General features: G+C 47.3%; 1 protein-coding gene across 2 annotated transcripts in view; it reads left to right on the top strand.

Annotated features, from left to right (window-relative positions):
- COLQ (collagen like tail subunit of asymmetric acetylcholinesterase) overlaps positions 1-19,091 on the top strand; it is a 69,197-nt gene that overhangs the window by 29,727 nt on the left and 20,379 nt on the right. For both annotated transcript variants that reach the window (XM_082625690.1, XM_082625691.1), the window contains exons 2-9: positions 7,457-7,569; positions 8,677-8,778; positions 13,426-13,470; positions 13,800-13,826; positions 15,850-15,921; positions 17,714-17,776; positions 18,280-18,306; positions 18,968-19,012. In XM_082625690.1, the coding sequence (XP_082481816.1) occupies positions 7,457-7,569; positions 8,677-8,778; positions 13,426-13,470; positions 13,800-13,826; positions 15,850-15,921; positions 17,714-17,776; positions 18,280-18,306; positions 18,968-19,012 (494 nt within the window). The remainder of the gene's footprint in view (positions 1-7,456; positions 7,570-8,676; positions 8,779-13,425; positions 13,471-13,799; positions 13,827-15,849; positions 15,922-17,713; positions 17,777-18,279; positions 18,307-18,967; positions 19,013-19,091) is intronic.

Here is a 19,091-nt window from a genome sequence, read left to right on the forward strand (position 1 = left end):
ACACAAACATGTGGAAGCTAAACAATATGCTGCTGAACAACCAATGAATCACTGAAGAAATCAAAGAGGAAATTTAAAAAAGACAGGGTGAACAGATGCACAGAAGGAAGCATAAGAGAGGAGAGGGGGAGAAGAGGAGGGGGAGGGGGAGAGAGAGGAGGTGGGAGTATGGAGAGGAGAGACTGGAGGGAGGGGAAGGAGAGGGGAAGAGAGAGGAGGGGGGAGGAGAAGAGGAGTGCCAGGAGTTTCAGTTCCTGCTCTTCCTAACATTTGGCAGCTTTATGATAAACCTCCCTTTTCTCCCACCTGAGCCGGTGTGAATGAACTTCTGCTTCTGGCAGTCAAAGTGGCCTGAATAGAACATTGTCTCTACCTGCTGCCTCCCCCTGGGGAGCCTTCCTCCTCCATCACCCCTGCCCCATGCAGTCCTTCAAGGCCTAGCTCTAGTGCCCCTGACTGCCCTAGACAGTTCCTGGGTCTGGAAGACTTCCTGTCTGAATCTTCCCCAATCTTCCAGAGCTAGCAGGAATGCCACCTTCTCCAGAGAGGCTCCCATGTCCCTCCCAGCTGGTCATCACCTCTTCCTTGCTTCTCTGAATTCCCTCAGTTCCTTGTTAACTTACCTGGCCTGGGGCAGATGCTGCTTTCGTGTGGGAACCAGATTCTGTGGACTGTTCATGACCAAGCCAATCTCCAAACATGGGATAAACCAACAGTTTCTAATGGGGCCATTTTGTTTTATTTTGTTTGTTTGTTTGTTTGTTATTTTTTAATTTTTATTGAATTACAAAGTTGCGTTAGTTTTTGGTATACAGCAAAGTGATTCATATATATGAATATATATTCATATATATGATATATACATATATATATCAGATTGTTTTCTATTATGGTTTATTACAGGATATTGAATATAGTTTCCTGTGCTATACAGAAGGACTTTGTTGTTTATTCACTTTATATATAGTAGTTTGTATCTGCTAATCCCAGACTCCTAATTTATCCCTCCCCCATCTTTCCCCTTTGGTAACCATAAATTTGTTTTCTATGTATGTGAGTCTCTTTCTGTTTTGTAAATAAGTTCACTTGTATCATTTTTCTAGATTCCACATATAAGTGATATATTTGTCTTACTCTGACTTACATCACTTAGTATGATAATCTCTATGTCCATCCATGTTGCTGCAAATGGCATTATTTCATTCTCTTTTATGGCCAAGTAGTATTCCATTGTATGTATGTACGTACCACATCTTCTTTATCCATCCATCAGTGGACATTTACATTGCTTCCATGTCTTGGCAATTGTAAATAGTGCTGCTATGAATGTAGGGGTGCATATATCTTTTTGAATTAGAGTTTTATCTAGGTATATACCCAGGAGTGGGATTGCTAGATCACATGGTAGCTCTATTTTTAGCATTTTAAGGAAACTCCATACTGTTCTCCATAGTGTCTGTACCCATTTACATTCCCACCAACAGTGTAGGAGGGTTCCCTTTCCTCCACACCCTCTCCAGCATTTGTTATTTGTAGACATTTTGATGATGGTCATTCTGACTGGTGTGAAATGGTGCCTCATTGTAGTTTTTTTGTGTGTGTGTGGTACGCGGGCCTCTCACTGTTGTGGCCTTCCCCGTTGCGGAGCACAGGCTCTGGACGCACAGGCTCAGCGGCCATGGCTCACGGGCCCAGCCACTCCGTGGCATGTGGGATCCTCCCAGACCGGGGCACGAACCCGTGTCCCCTGCATCGGCAGGTGGACTCCCAACAACTGCGCCACCAGGGAAGCCCCTCATTGTAGTTTTGATTTGCATTTATCTTTTTTTTTTCACACTGTATTGTCATTTTTATTACAAATGTAGTGAACACAGGTCAATAATATGGGTTCTATTCATTTGTTGTTGTTACGTAACTCAGTTCTTTTTTTTATTTTTTATTTATTTATTTAGTTAGTTATTTTTATTTTTTTTATTAGTTTCTGCTTTATAACAAAGTGAATCAGTCATACATATATATCTGTTCCCACATCCCTTCCCTCATGCATCTCCCTCCCTCCCACCCTCCTATCCCACCCCTCCAGGCGGTCACAAAGCACCGAGCTGATCTCCCTGTGCTATGCGGCTGCTTCCCACTAGCTGTCTACCTTAGGTTTGGTAGTGTATATATGTCCATGCCTCTCTTTCGCTTTGTCACAGCTTACCCTTCCCCCGCCCCATATCCTCACGTCCATTCTCTAGTAGGTCTGTGTCTTTATTAGTGTCTTACCCCAAGGTTCTTCATGACATTTTTTTTCTTCTTAAATTTCATATATATGTGTTAGCATATGGTATTTGTCTTTCTCTCTCTGACTTACTTCACTCTGTATGACAGACTCTAGGTCTATCCACCTCATTACAAATAGCTCAATTTCGTTTCTTTTTATGGCTGAGTAATATTCCATTGTATATATGTGCCACATCTTCTTTATCCATTCATCCGATGATGGACACTTAGGTTGTTTCCATCTCCGGGCTATTGTGAATAGAGCTGCAATGAACATTTTGGTACATGTCTCTTTTTGAATTATGGTTTTCTCAGGGTATATGCCTAGTAGTGGGATTGCTGGGTCATATGGTAGTTCTATTTTTAGTTTTTTAAGGAACCTCCATATTGTTCTCCATAGTGGCTGTACCAATTCACATTCCCACCAGCAGTGCAAGAGTGTTCCCTTTTCTCCACACCCTCTCCAGCATTTATTGTTTCTAGATTTCTTGATGATGGCCATTCTGACTGGTGTGAGATGATATCTCATTGTAGTTTTGATTTGCATTTCTCTAATGATTAATGATGTTGAGCATTCTTTCATGTGTTTGTTGGCAGTCTGTATATCTTCTTTGGAGAAATGCCTATTTAAGTCTTCTGCCCATTTTTGGATTGGGTTGTTTCTTTTTTTGCTATTGAGCTGCATGAGCTGTTTATAAATTTTGGAGATTAATCCTTTGTCAGTTGCTTCATTTGCAAATATTTTCTCCCATTCTGAGGGTTGTCTTTTGGTCTTGTTTATGGTTTCCTTTGCTGTGCAAAAGCTTTTAAGTTTCATTAGGTCCCATTTGTTTATCTTTGTTTTTATTTCCATTTCTCTAGGAGGTGGGTCCAAAAGCATCTTGCTGTGATTTATGTCATAGAGTGTTCTGCCTATGTTTTCCTCTAAGAGTTTGGTAGTTTCTGGCCTTACATTTAGGTCTTTAATCCATTTTGAGCTTATTTTTGTGTATGGTGTTAGGGAATGATCTAATCTCATACTTTTACATGTCCCTGTCCAGTTTTCCCAGCACCACTTATTGAAGAGGCTGTCCTTTCTCCACTGTACATTCCTGCCTCCTTTATCAAAGATAAGTTGACCATATGTGCGTGGGTTTATCTCTGGGCTTTCTATCCTGTTCCATTGATCTATCTTTCTGTTTTTGTGCCAGTACCACACTGTCTTGATTACTGTAGCTTTGTAGTATAGTCTGAAGTCCGGAGCCTGATTCCTCCAGCTCCATTTTTCGTTCTCAAGATTGCTTTGGCTATTCGGGGTTTTTTGTTTTTCCAAACAAATTTTGAAATTTTTTGTTCTAGTTCTGTGAAAAATGCCAGTGGTAGTTTGAGAGGGATTGCATTGAATCTGTAGATAGACCAATCACAAGCACTGAAATTGAAACTGTGATTAAAAATCTTCCAACAAACAAAAGCCCAGGACCAGATGGCTTCACAGGCGAATTCTATCAAACATTTAGAGAAGAGCTAACACCTATCCTTCTCAAACTCTTCCAAACAGTTTCAGAGGAAGGAACACTCCCAAACTCATTCTATGAGGCCACCATCACCTTGATACCAAAACCAGACAAGGATGTCACAAAGAAAGAAAACTACAGGCCAATATCACTGATGAACATAGATGCAAAAATCCTCAACAAAATACTAGCAAACAGAATCCAACAGCACATTAAAAGGATCATACACCATGATCAAGTGGGGTTTATTCCAGGAATGCAAGGATTCTTCAATATACGCAAATCAATCAATGTGATACACCATATTAACAAGTTAAAGGAGAAAAACCATATGATCACTTCAATAGATGCAGAGAAAGCTTTCGACAAAATTCAACACCCATTTATGATAAAAACCCTGCAGAAAGTAGGCATAGAGGGAACTTTCCTCAACATAATAAAGGCCATATATGACAAACCCACAGCCAACATTGTCCTCAATGGTGAAAAACTGAAACCATTTCCACTAAGATCAGGAACAAGACAAGGCTGCCCACTCTCACCACTCTTATTCAACTTGGTTTTGGAAGTTTTAGCCACAGCAATCAGAGAAGAAAAGGAAATAAAAGGAATCCAAATTGGAAAAGAAGAAGTAAAGCTGTCACTGTTTGCAGATGACATGATACTATACATAGAGAATCCTAAAGATGCTACCAGAAAACTACTAGAGCTAATCAATGAATTTGGTAACGTAGCAGGATACAAAATTAATGCACAGAAATCTCTGGCATTCCTGTACACTAATGATGAAAAATCTGAAAATGAAATCAAGAAAACACTCCCATTTACCATTGCAACAAAAAGAATAAAATATCTAGGAATAAACCTACCTAAGGAGACAAAAGACCTGTATGCAGAAAATTATAAGACACTGATGAAAGAAATTAAAGATGATACAAATAGATGGAGAGATATACCATGCTCCTGGATTGGAAGAATCAATATTGTGAAAATGACTCTACTTCCCAGTGCATTTAGCTAATAAGTAATGATGTTGAGCATCTTCTCATGTGCCTATTGGCCATCTGGATGTCTTCTTTGGAGAAATGTCTATTTAGGTCTTCTGACCATTTTTTGATTGGGTTGTTTGTTTTTTTGTTGTTGAGCTGTATGAATTGTTTGTGTATTCTGGAAATTAATCCCTAGTTGGTTGCATCATTTGCAAATATTTTCTCCCATTCTGTAGGTTGTCTTTTTGTTTTGTTTATGGTTTCCTTTGCTGGCAAAAGCTTATTAGTTTGATTAAGTCCCATTTGTTTATTTTTACTTTTATTTCTATTGCCTTGGGAGACTGACCTAAGAAAACATTGCTACAATTTATGTCAGAGAGTGTTTTGTGGGGCCACATTGGAAATTTTCATTTTCAGTTGTCACAGTGGCTGAGGTGAGAGGTTTCCCGCAGAGTGGGACAGAATCATACATGAAGAGTGGTTCCATGTCCCACATGACTCTGAAATGTCACATGGATGATACATACCCTGTATAATTATCTCATCCTAGAAACTAATTCTCTTTGACATCAAATTTGTTGAACGGTTGTAGTATGAAACTGAGTTTTCTGAGACTACAACTGCTGAGTAATGACTGTGCTTTGTTTGGTTGGGATTTTACCCAGTGTTTTTCATCATTTGAGAAAATCACATTGCACAGTGGGCATGTCACTTGAAGCATTTGTGTTGCCTCTATTGCACCTTGTGTTTGTAGCTGTTACATTCACTGCGGTTTCACATATAGGTGCAAGCATCTAACTACATCATCATGTTTCCCGATGTGCTAGTGCCTGACCACTTATAGTCAAAATATGCATTTTGGGCTTCCCTGGTGGCGCAGTGGTTGAGAATCCGCCTGCCGATACAGGGGACACGGGTTCGTGCCCCGGTCCGGGAAGATCCCACATGCCGCGGAGCGGCTGGGCCCATGAGCCATGTCCTCTGAGCCTGCGCATCCGGAGCCTGTGCTCCACAAAGGGAGAGGCCACAACAGTGAGAGGCCCGCGTACCCCCCCCAAAAAAAAAGCATTTTTATATCATAAATCACTTTTCTGAGAGTTCTCTTTTATATTATATTCAGAGCATTATATTGATTTTTTAATTGTATAGGTATGTTGTATTATTTATGAATTTCATTTTAGGATAACAAAGGGGTCTTTAAAAATATTCCTTACCAATGGGGGCATTGTGTCTGAGGGTGCTGAGGACCATTGGCCCTGCCCGTGGATGCTCCTCTGCTGGGTGTGAGGGTGTGGGTGTGCTCAGGGCCGTGATTCCCGGGGCTCTGGAGCTGACACAAGCCACCCCACACCGTGTGCCTCCTGGGGAGCACCTGCTGGTTGCCTGATGTGTGAGGCAAGTCCTGGATCACAGGGTGGAAAGAGAAGGCGAGCACTGTCCCCTGGGAAACAAGACTGAAACTGGGTTCAGGGCAAGAGGAGTGCAGGGGGTGGGGGGAAACCCGCCCATGTTCTGTGAGATCAGAGGTTTGGAGAAAGGGTGGAGATGGAGGTGCCATCACGAGACCAAAACTGGGAGCTGGAAAGTTACAGCTTTGGGCGATTATGGATCTCACTGCTATGAATGTTCTAGTACGTGTGTTGGGTGAACGCGTACTCCCTTTTCCATCGGTAAGCACCTAGGAGTGAGTTGCCGAGCTATCGTATGTGCCTCTATTCAGCTGTAGTAGACAATGCCGAGAGTTTTCCAAAGAGGTTGAAGCAATTTCCACTCCCACCAGCCAATGCATGAGCCTGAATAGGAGCCCTATTCAGCAGCAGAACAACGACAAGCAATGACCAGGAAGCCCCTCACAGACACTGTGTAGAGCAAAAGAAGGACACAAGAATTCACATTCATATAAAGTTCAAATACAGGCACAAGGACTCCCCAGGGCTAGCAGCCAGGGTGGTGGACAGGGAGCAGTGCAGAGACTGGACAGGAGCTGAAAGGGCTTCCAGAGGCCAGGGAGTTCTGTGTCTCCACCCAGGTGCTGGCTTCTAGGGTGTGTCCATTTTGCAGTAATCCAGTGGGCTGTACGCTTAGGATCCGTGTGCTTCCTGCCAGGTACACTTCAACACTGAACGTGTACTAACATTGAACACGGGCATGTGACAAGGAAGCTATAAGAATCCAGGGCCCTCTCTTCATCTCCTCACACCTGTGTCTGGAGACATTAAACCTTAGCTCTCCAGTGAGCCTGGGTGACCTGGAATGTCTGTGTAGAATCTGGAGTCACATCTATGTTTGAAATCCTGCCTCTGGGTCTGATCAGCGCTGCGCCCAGCCCTGCTGCCTCCCCCGTCAGAGCAGTTCCTTCTGGGCACAGCATCAAGGGTATTAACAGACACTGCCTTCTCCCCAACTGTTGGGGGCACCTTATGAGTAAGTTTGAACTTGGCATTCCTTGTCCCATCTACGGAGTGACCAGTCAGTGTCTGGAGAAGCAACCCTGGACCTCGTGGTGGTCACAGTGGCCGCAGCATCTGTTCATTTATCCAGTGAAGGCAGGGGAGGGCTAGGCTAGGTCAGGTACAGGCAGGAGGGGCGCTCACACCCAACAGCCTGGAAATGAGACTCGGAGATGAGACGTAGTCTTCCCGGGCGTGGTGGACACCCAGAGGCCCTAGCACTGACCCCACGCTAATGAGCATTGTTTTCTCTGAACAGCCCTTCCCGGCCTGGATCAGAAGAAGCGTGGCGGCCACAGAGCATGCTGCCTGCTGACCCCGCCGCCACCCCCTCTGTTCCCACCACCGTTCTTCAGAGGGGGCCGAAGTCCGGTGAGTAGCTCTGGGCTCGTGAGAGAGCAGAAATGCAGGTCCCAGGGCCACCACACAGCTCACCTTCTCCCCCACTGCTCCGTGGGAGTCTGTCCAGAGGCATCTCGCTCTCTGCCCTCAGGTGGCAGGTAGAGCCCAGGTTGGACATTTAGCTGTTTCTGGTACGTGTCTGTTCTCCCACCGCCTTAAACAAGTGATGGAGGGAAGTGCTTCTCAGCAGGGAATTGGACTTGGCAAGGTGTCCCATCCTCTCAAAAACATTGAGGCGAATTTATAACTTTCTGGGCTCCTATCAGTGGCTCGGACATGGAATTTTCCCTTCTCCCCAAGTGCTTGTGAAATTCCCTTCCACAGCCCGAATTGAACTTACACCATATCCATGAGGTGACACAGGAAACAGTCCTGTGAGAGGGAACGGAAGTGGGGAGAGAGGAAAAGGTGAGGAAAGGGCAGGATCAGAGAAGCTGACGTAGAAGACAGCTGGCCAGGGCATTTCAGGGATCTGAGATGCTCAGATCTTTCCAGAACCTCTTAGACCTGTACCCTGCAGTACAATAACCACTGGCCCTATGTGACCAGCTCCAGTTGAGATGTGCTGAGTGTAAAATACACATTGGATGCATTTTATAAGAATGTAAAATATCTCAGTAATTTTTTTACATTGAATATACATTGAAATAATAATACTTGGGATGTATTGGGTAAGATAAAATACTTATTAAAATTAATTTCACTTGTTTCCTTTTACCTTTTTTATGTGGCTACCAGGAAATTTTGAACTATATAGGTGTCTCCCATTGGTGGCTCACATTTTATTTCTCTTGGACGGTGCTGTCCTGGACATTGGATAAAAGGCCCCTGAGTGAGCTTCCTAACTCCATCCGAGGGGTCATTATCTCTCTGTAATCCATTCAAACCAGGTTCGTCTCAGAGCAGATAAGAGAATGGAAACTGGGGAGCCAGAGGTCTCCTTCTTGAGACGCCCACTGGGGTGTCAGGGAAACGCCAGCCTCAGGGGCTGGGCTATAGAACAGGTCTGTGTCCAGGAGGTGACCATTCTTCTGTCCCCCAAGTCTGACCTGTAACCTGTGTCGCTTTGCCTTGAAGCTTCTCTCCCCAGACATGAAGAATCTCGTCCTGGAACTGGAGACCACACGGCCCCCATGCGTGCAAGGGTCGCTCAGCTCCCCCGGGCCTCCGGGGCCCCAGGTCGGTGCATCCCCCAGGCCCTACCCCGCTGTCCTCTGTTCAGAGCAGGGATGCCCTCTGGACAGAGCTGCCCCTTTTCAGGTGACATGGGGTTGTCTTCCTGCCCTGGACAGAACACTGGTTCATCTCTGGGGGAGTCTGCCTCCCAGCCTTGACATCCTACTCCACACAATGGGAATAAATAACTTCCCTTGCAGTACTGGATTTGGGGGGGTGACCCAGTGAGCTGCTTGGTCGCTTGGGCACCCCCCAAAGTGGTGATAATGGGTGTGGTTATTATTATAGTTATCATCAGACAAACATTTGATGACAATGTGACCCCACCAGTGGACCCAGAGGTACCTGCATTCAGGCCAGAACAATGGAGGTAACAGGGAACTTGTTACCCTGAGCTCAGTTTGGCCCCCAGATACTGGCACCACGTAGCTCACCTTTCCCCACCAAAGCTCAAGTAAGAGTGAGAAGCAGGCAAAATGCTACAGAAAGGATTTTCTAGGCAGACAAAGAGTACCCTCCAGAGACCCTGTCTCATAGACTCCTGGCCCCTCTGGCTGGCCTGGGAGAGGGGGTCCATCGAGGAGGAACATCCCTCAGCCTGGGGTCTGGGCCTGCCATGGGGACGGGAAAGAGGAATTATGTCACCCTTCCTGGGGAACCCCTCCTGTGGCTTTCCATCACGGGATGAAGACTAAGACAAACTCCTCACCCTGGGAGCAAAGCCCCACACGCGGGGACCCGTTATCTCCTGCATCAGCTCAAACGACCACCACTGCCCACTCAGTGTAGCCACAGTGCACCTCCTGAGTCCTCAAGCCCCCAAAGCTTGCTCCAGCCTTAGGGCCCTGAGGCTTGTGGCTCCGGCTGTTTGGTACATTCTGCCTTCTGATTTTCACCACGGCCAGCTCCTTTGTCCCTCAGCACTCAGTGTGCCCACCACCTCCTCAGACATGTCTGCTCGGCCACTCCGCCTGCAGTACCCTCCCCATCACTCTCCACCCAATGACCTATTTCCTTTCTCGGCATAGTTTGCTCACGTTGTTATGGTTTTCTTATTTTTTGTTCCTAGGCTCTTTGGTCTCCCCTCCATAAAATGTCAGCTCTATGGCTGGAGTTGGCAAACTATGGCCAGGGGTCCAATCTGGCTTTTTTTTGTAGTTAAATATTATCGTCTCTGGCTGCTTTTGCACTAACTGGTAGAGTTGAGTAGTTGTGACAAAATTGCTATATCAGAGCCAAGCCTAAGATATTTCCTATCTGGCTTCTTACAGAACCAGTAAATTGACCCCTGGTCTTGCGAGCAGGGACATTGCCCGCCTTGCTCATGCTGTGTGCCCAGCCCACACCAGTGCCCAGGGTGTAGAGCTTCCCCATCAATATTTGTTGAATGCAATGAGGAAAACAGGTGGACCAGAGCTGCCACAGAGGGGCTGGGGAGTCCGCATAAAGGAATGGTAGGCACCCGAGGGTCAGCTCTGGGGGGACTTCTATCTTCCCAGCCTTGAAGTCCATGCTGACAGCAAGTGATAGCACGTGAGAAACGATGCTGAAAGCTCAGCCTCCCTGCACTGGTGCCGAATCAAATCTCAGAGACAGAGTTTTGGGTGAAGTAGGAGAGGACAGCTTTATTACTTTGCCAGGCAAAGGGGGCCACAGCGGGCTAATGCCCTCAAAACTGTGTGTCCCAACCCCAGAGGACTGGATGAAGAGTTTTATAACAGTGGTTCAAGGGTGGGGTCTCTGACAAGATTAGGGTGTGAGCAGGGCCTGCCCTCCTTTAACCTCATCTCCTCATCTTGATGAGCTTCTCTGGTCCCTTTAATCTTGCCTCAGGTGGTCTCTTGGCTGATCCTCCTTTGTTCGAATCCACCCTTTGGAACTCAGGGAAGGTCATAGAGGCTTGCCTACAAGAAACAGGGGACAGTAAGGCCAGACACTATAAAGCTCTTAGAGGAAAACATAGGCAGAACACACTATGACATAAATCACAGCAAGATCCTTTTTGGCCCCCTTCCTAGAGAAATGGAAATTAAAAAAAAATAAACAAATGGGACCTAATGAAACTTAAAAGCTTTTGCACAGCAAAGGAAACCATAAACAAGATGAAAAGACAACCCTCAGAATGGGAGAAAATATTTGCAAACGAAGCAACTGACAAAGGATTAATCTCCAAAATTTACAAGCAGCTCATACAGCTCAATATCAAAGAAACAAACCAATCCAAAAATGGGCAGAAGACCTAAACAGACATTTCTGCAAAGAAGATATACAGACTGCCAACAAACACATGAAAGGATGCTCAACATCACTAATCATTAGAGAAATGTAAATCAAAACTACAATGAGGTATCACCTCACACCAGTCAGAATGGACATCATCAAAAAAATCTAGAAACAATAAATGCTGGAGAGGGTGTGGAGAAAAGGGAACCCTCCTGCACTGTTGGTGGGAATGTAAATTGATACAGCCACTATGGAGAACATTATGGAGGTTCCTTAAAAAACTAAAAACAGAACTACCATACGACCCAGCAATCCCACTACTGGGCATATACCCTGAGAAAACCATAATTTGAAAAGAGTCATGTACCACAATGTTCATTGCAGCTCTATTTACAATAGCCAGGACATGGAAGCAACCTAAGTGCCCATCGACAGATGAATGGATAAAGAAGATGTGACACATATATACAATGGAATATTACTCAGCCATAAAAAGAAACGAAATTGAGTTATTTGTAGTGAGGTGGATGGATCTAGAGTCTGTCATACAGAGTGAAGTAAGTCAGAAAGAGAAAAACAAATACCGTATGCTAACACATATATGTGGAATCTAAAAAAAAAAAAAAAGGTTCTGAAGAACCTAGGGGCAGGACAGGAATAAAGACGCAGACATGGAGAATGGACTTAAGGACACGGGAAGGGGGAAGGGTAAGCTGGGACAAAGTGAGAGAGTGTCATGGACATATATACACTACCAAATGTAAAATAGGTAGCTAGTGGGAAGCAGCCGCATACCACAGGGAGATCAGCTCGGTGCTTTGTGACCACCTAGAGGGGTGGGATAGGGAGGGTGGGAGGGAGACGCAAGAGGAAAGAGATATGGGAACATATGTATATGTATAACTGATTCACTTTGTTATACAGCAGAAACTAACACACCATCGTAAAGCAATTATACTCCAATGAAGATGTTAAAAAAAAAGAAACGGGACAAAAAAAGGCCTCCGTGTCTGGGACCGCCACAGGCCCCGCTCAGTTTCAGAACCCACAGCGAACCCATGGGAAGGGTGTCCCTGCTGCCCCCAGACTGCGGTCTCCAGCCCCACGTGCATGCTTCCAACCTCGTGCAATCCCACGTGTGTCACTCCGAGGCTGTGCTGCCGACTCTGGGGACACAGTGTGAGGACCAGCAACACTGGCATCACCTGGGAACTTGCTGGAAACGCAGAATCTCACCCTCCCCATCTCCATCCCACACCCTTCAATCGGAATCTGCATTTTAACAAGACCCTCCAGAGGAAATCAGTCCACATCAAAGTTTGGGAAGCGCTGAGCTAGGGAGAGCACAACGGCCTGATACATATTTCTAGTCCATTTCAAGAAAATGGAAAAAAGTGGGGCTTGGAAAAGAAAAAAGAATGAAACTGAAACTCTCCCTCCTCCCGTCCCTAAAACAGGAGAATAAACCAGAGATAGTGGTTCCCAAACTTTTCTGCACATTAGAATCCCCTGGGATGCCTGTGTCCCTCGGGAATTTTAAAAGATCCCCAGGGGTTTCTAATGTGCAGAGAGGCTTAGGAACCCCTGGCTGAGGGGTTGTTGATCATTTGGACAAGCCTCATAGAAATCCTGTTTCAGACAGGCTTTGTGTGAGGTGTGCTTACCTGCAGACCTTGGGGATGAAGTGGTGGCCTGGGGGTTTTGGTGGCTTCCTCTCTGCTGTCCTGGGGAGCTTGGAAGACAGTTGGCCAACTGAGCATTTCATAGGCGCGTACGCTGAAGGCAGCTGCGTCCTGCTGTAGGGGGTGTCAAGCTTTAGTGCGACGGGCCCTTGAGTCCCTGAGCTGGACTCCGCCCCGCTCCCGTGGCCGGGCCGTGGGACAAAAACGTACTCTTCACATCTTAAAACAGACTTTTGCTGTACCTGGTACCCATAGATCCACCATGGGAATTTCTGTGTCAGCTGCTCCTGCGAGCAAAGCCTAACTTCCGTCTTGTCTGGGCCCCAGGGAAACTTGGCAAGAGCAGCCGAAAAGACGTGAGAGGTGGTGCAGCATCTCGTTGTCAGCAAATAGCATATCCTCACGTCTCTTTAGCCGCTCTCACCAAGCACTCAGGATGTTTCGGGCAACCCAAGAATTCCAGGGAGAAAATGAAAATGACAGAGAGTAGGTGTGTGACCATTAATTACAATAATGGTGCTGCTGGAAACAGCCTAGAGGAAGCAAGAGGCGGCGGCCTAGGGAGGGCGCCTGGGCTGGAGAGTGTGGAGTGTCCTTCCTGCCGTGCCTGGAGCCCTGAATCTGCGGAGAGAACGAGGCTGCTGAGGAACTAGGGCCCCAAGAGCCCCTCCCGGCCTTGGCTCCCTCCCACCGGCCCGCCTTGGGCTCATGCATGCTTTCTTCACTTCTTATCTTGATTGTGTAGGGCCCGCCTGGGCTTCCCGGCAAGACAGGACCAAAGGGAGAAAAGGTACGAACCACCTGTATCTTCACCCCACCTCTCCTTGGTAGTTCCAGCCTGTTTTCTGGGGGCGCCACTGAGGGTTTTCAAGTTCAGATTTCAAAGCATGTGCTAATCCTGCCTTAGTGCGTGAGGATGGGCTCCGGGGTGACTGGGCTGCTGAAGGTGTGGGACCCCACTGGTGCATCTGGGGGGGCCCCCTGACGTGGCGGGGGTGCTGTGAACCACCAGGTGACCAAGCCGCATGGGCATGCCTGCTCATTAGCCCTTTTAAGCCCTCTGATTCCAGAACTTTTCCTCCAAAGCAGCCTCTGCTTACCTGTCTTCTCCATCCACAGGGGGAGCTTGGCCGACCGGGAAGGAAGGTATGGTCCATGCTGTTCTGTCAGCATTACGCGGGCAGCTGTGCTCGGCGTGCGTGAGTGTGTGCACTTCTAGGGGTGGGGACCAGCCGCGCACCTCCGTGGCCCTGATACCCGGATGGCTGATGACAGCACTGCCATCCTGATGAGGACAGTAGTGACCTCGTCTTTCTGCCCACTTTTCAGTCAGGAGCTGCAGCCTGCTACTGGTGGCATTCAGACTTCTGCCAGAGGCTGCCAAGCCTGGCCAGATTTCCCCCAGCCTCACACCACCTCATCCTTCCATCCATCAGAGAAACCCTCCAAGGCCTCAGCCAGCAGCACCAAATGACTCTCACTGTCAATTTGATTAAAGTGGAATAAAGTGTCAGACAGAAACAAATGGCTTTGCTTTAAGGCCCAGCTGAAATAAATGGGAGTTACTTCAGGTCACAGGGACTCAGTAAACCAAACACATGTTATTAAGGTTCTCATTAGTGTCAGGAAGGAATAAACCCCCTGCCGCTTGCTGTAGTCAGTGGATGCTGACACTGAAATTGTAGGTCTTGGTGATATAGAAGGAGGTTCAAAACTTTGGCCAAGAAAGATGCTTCTGGTCCTAAATATACATTACTATTTTCCCAGTTAAATGTTTTATTCAAATACTTTCACTATCAATAAGAGCCTCAAACAGACCTTTGTAAGGCAAAGTGCCAACCCTTTAAGGCACAGCTGACCACTCCAGTCAAGGCCCAGTGGTCGACTGAAGTGCTGGGCTGGGAGGATTCCGCCATCGTCTCCATGCTCAGGACTAACAAGGGCCGTGATTGATTAGTGATGTCTGCCGTGGATGAGGCAGGCAGGAGCAGGAACTAGTACACATGCCAGCACCTGTGATGTCTGGGTAGGGGCTGGGCCTTCCACATCTCCAGCTTGGCTAACTGTAACTAGCCAATGGGTACAGAGGTCAACATAGACCCCAGGTCGCTGCTCCCATGCTCTCTCTTTTTTTTTTTTCCTGGTACGTGGGCCTCTCACTGCTGTGGCCTCTCCCGTTGCGGAGCACAGGCTCCGGACGCGCAGGCCCAGCGGCCATGGCTCACGGGTCCAGCATGTGAGATCCTCCCGGACCGGGGCATGAACCCCTGTCCCCTGCACCGGCAGGCGGACTTTCAACCACTGCGCCACCAGGGAAGCCCGCTCCCATGCTCTCTTGCAGGGCTTACTCTTCCATAGCTCCTTGGCTTATGTTGGGTTCCCTAGACACAGAGATAGAGATGGTCCATGCCATGTGCAAGTGAATTAATGATTAAGGGAGCTCTCTCCAGAGGAGCCTGAGGGGAGGGGATACCCAGATGGGGCAGGGAAAGAAACCCAGCGTGGGGTGGTATCAGATGACATCCAACTTCAGTCTGATCCCTAGGGGAGCTCTGGAGTGTGAACGGCACCAGAGAATTTGTCCTGCCTTACCTTGATGTAAGGGGGCTAGGCTGTTGACTGCAGGAAGGGGAGGTACATCAATTGCTGGGCAGCTCCAATTGCCCCCGGCAAACCCACACTTGCAGGTTGTAAGAAGGAAGGTGTTGGTACAGCAAGGAAGGTAGCCCCTGGGAAATGGGCATGCTGAGCAGGGGGGAAAGAACTTGAGGGAGTACCCCCAGCATCTGCTGCTGCTCTCCAAACATAATCCTCTCCCCTCCTACGTTGTCTCCTTGGGGAGAACCTATGGGAATGCAAGGGACATTTGGGTGGGTGGGTAGAGATGATAACTATCGAAGAACCAAGAAGTTTAGAATCCCTTCCCTACCACCTTCCATTTCTTGAATAGAACAATCTTGTGTGTTGACATAATGTGACACCAAGGGCTTAAACTCATACCCGAGTGGCCCAACTTTCTAGGCCATCAGTCTTTGGAGGGTGGGGATGAGGGTCCTGGGGCCATGCTTGGAGGCCCCATACTCCCCTCTAGGCCACAGAGGCAAATCTGTGTTTTTAGAGGGAGGGAAACAAACCCAGTTGTCCTGACTTTTGTTCTCTGTCTTTGAAGGGCAGACCTGGCCCCCCAGGTGTTCCTGGCATGCCTGGGCCTGTTGGCTGGCCCGGCCCTGAAGGCCCCAGGGTAAGTGTGGCAGCTCTCAGGGCTCCAGTGGCATCAGAACTGGAGGGGAGAAGATGGCGGCTCCCCAGGCCCCTGGCACATAGTCGGTGAAACTCACTTCCTCCAGATGGGGAGGAAGGAGAGAGCCTGAGGACTGACCCGAGGTCCCTAAACACTTCCTCCTTTGCTTGGACTGCAAGACCTTGGTCAGTCCCACAGCTCAGCTTCTGTGGGAGGAGAAACGAGGGGCTGCCGCCTCTTTCCCAGGGGCCCTGTCCTCCTTTGTCCTGAGAGTTAGTGTGCAATTCTTTGGTTCCCTGAGATGATGCAAGAGGGGCTTGTGTCTGGAAAGCTGTTGGCCTGTCATGCTAATTGGGCAGGGGGTGGAGGGTGAAGGCGTGGGAGTTGGGGGCTGGAACAACGGAAATCCTATATTCACAGAGGGATTGTCAAATGCTGGTGAAATCCCCGTCCTCAGACAGGTTAGGAAAAGCTAATACATCCACACCCATGTCTTTTTACACACTTTGGTCATAGACTATTGGGTGCAGAGGCCACGACTCAGAACTTTGACCTGCAGAAGTCAGGGGTGAGCAGGTGAATGTCACTGTCTGCTCTGACTCACTTACTGGCTGTATTTATTCTGAGGATAGAAAATTGTTCCCAGTCCTCTTAGAAAAAGTCCCAAGGATATTTCTTTAAAAATCCACTGTATAGAGCTGAGCCGTCCAATATGGCAGCCACTAGCCACATGTGGCTACTGAACCCTTGAAACATGCCTAGTGCCACTGAGGAACTGAATATTTAATTTTAATTAATTTAAGTTTGAATTTAAAAACCTGTACTCAATTCAGTTAGTTGAAAATATTTAAGTATTTTGGAGTAAATTGAGTACGTGAATCTGCTTTTTTAACTATAAATTTTTTGAAATCTAAATATAGATCAAGTATTTTAGATGAAAGTTCAGCACCTGAATTGAGATGTGATTTAAATGTAAAATACACAACAGATTTCAAATATTTATTATGGAAAATGGAATGTAAACCTCTCAGGAATAATTTTTACATTGATGGCATGTTTAAAATGATAATTAGATTAAATTAATTAGAGTAAATAAAATATGTTGTTAAAGTTAATTCCATCTGTTTAGTTTTACTTTTAATGTGACTTCTAAAACAAGTTTAATATTAAGTATGTGGTTCACCTTATATTTCAACTGTTTAGCGCTGGTTAAAGTTTTTTAGCACAAAGGGCACTGAGAGTTCCAAGTGTAAACCATTCTGAGGGGTAACAGATCCCACCCATGAATCCTAGTCCCCTGCCTCCGTAGTATACACCCAGAGGCTGATGTTCAGTCTGCTTGGCTGCAAACTTAGGGTAACAGTATATGGAAACATCAGAAAAGTCCTCACTATGCAAAGAGTAGAGCAGATGTAGTTTTTTTGGGGGTGCAGATACCTTGTCCTTTGAGGCCTCAGTGCCTTCATGCTCTCTCCCCCTCCCTTTCCCAGCCTCCTCTGGGAGAAGATCAAATATCAGTCAATTTACAACATGTTAGTGAGCATTTAGTTTGAAGATCTGCTCTACCTTGGACAATTTTATTCTATGTTTCATGTCAAATACCAGAATGAAGTGTGGAGTCTGTAGTCTTGGGCCCCTGGGAGCCAGCAAGGGAGGATTTGGGGTCCTCAGATTCACAGGCCAGCCCCAATGTCCCCAGTTCCATCCTGATCTTGCCCATGCCTTTCCTGGTTCAGTTTCTCTAGGAAATGTCACTGTAGGTCTTTTTTCCCCCTTCTTCTGATTCCCACAGGGTGAAAAAGGTGACCTGGGGATGATGGGCTTGCCAGGGTCAAGAGGACCAGTGGGCTCCAAGGTCAGTGTGTTGGTCCAGATAGATTTTTCCAGGTCTTCTTACTAAGGTTCTGGAGCAGCTGATGTCTATAAAGTGGGGACTGGGTGGCTGCTGTCCTGGGCCGGGGATTGTCACAGATATTGGAGAGCCCCTTGCCAGAGTGTGCTTATCTTTACCAGCCCTCTGGGGGACATCGTGTCCTGGGACACAGGGGCAGAGGGATGCCAGTCCTGCCGTTATCTTGGGCAGCAAGGGTCAAGCCTCTGGACAACAAAGCAGATGGAAACCTTTGTTCGGGCCTTTGGGAGAGTAAGAAAAGCAGTGTTCTTTTTAGGCCGGGTTTAAACACAACCCTCAGGGACATCTTTGTATTTCCTGCTGCAACTCCCCCACCCCCCAAAAAAAACGTGCAGCTCAATGTGGAGACACATCTCACCACCACATACAGGGATGGCCTCCGCTCTTGCACCAAACCCAGAAGTCCTACAGGGCTGATTGTCAATTCACCTTCTGCTTTCTTTTAGGGCTACCCTGGATCCAGAGGGGAAAAGGTTGGTGCTTATCTCTGATGGCTCCCCAGAGCCTGGTCTGGGCTGTTGGGTCTGGGGTCTGTGATGAGCAGAGGATGGGCCCAGGGGTCTCTTTAGTCAGCGACTGCAGCCACAACTCCTAGATATTACCCTGTCCTTTGTCAATGGGCTGCGAGACAGGAGTGAGGGGCCTCCTAGCCAGGGCAAGTGGGTTAGGGAGGACCTCCCGGAGGAGGTGAAGGCCCCTCAGGCAGGACAGTGAGAGCTGAAAGTTGTGCTAGGTGCAGTGTGAACACAGCTGGCATGGGGTGCTGCACAAAAATGGAAGATGTGTCCTTAGAGCAAGCTTCTACCACACAACCTTCTTGTCTGTCAAAAACGGAGCAAAAACCAAAAAACCCAGCCAGACCCTGGGGACAAATTTCCTAGAGGATAAGAGAAAATCTGGGACCCGGAATTTTCTGTGGGTTGTCCTTTATTAGTGTAGAGGTCTTTGAGGTCCAAATAGAAGTTTATCTCACAAAGCATGCCTTCCCTGGGCCAGTCTCCTAACCTCTGAGCCTATTTCTTTGCCTGGGAAGTGAGGGTGCTGACCTATGGAGCTTTCAGTTTGAAATGCTCCAGGCCCCCCTCCCCCCCAATGGAGTTAACTCATTGACTCTCTCCTGTGGTTTCCTCCTAGGGATCCAGAGGTGAAAGGGGTGACTTGGGTCCCAAAGGAGAAAAGGTAATGGGCGTTGCATAAAAATGATAAACTTCAACAGAAGTGGCAGCCCCTGCCCACCCCCAACTTGCAGGCTGACTGG

The sequence above is a fragment of the Mesoplodon mirus genome, assembly GCF_964341445.2.
Source record: "Mesoplodon mirus genome assembly, chromosome: 6".
Classification (NCBI taxonomy): Eukaryota; Metazoa; Chordata; class Mammalia; order Artiodactyla; family Ziphiidae; genus Mesoplodon; species Mesoplodon mirus.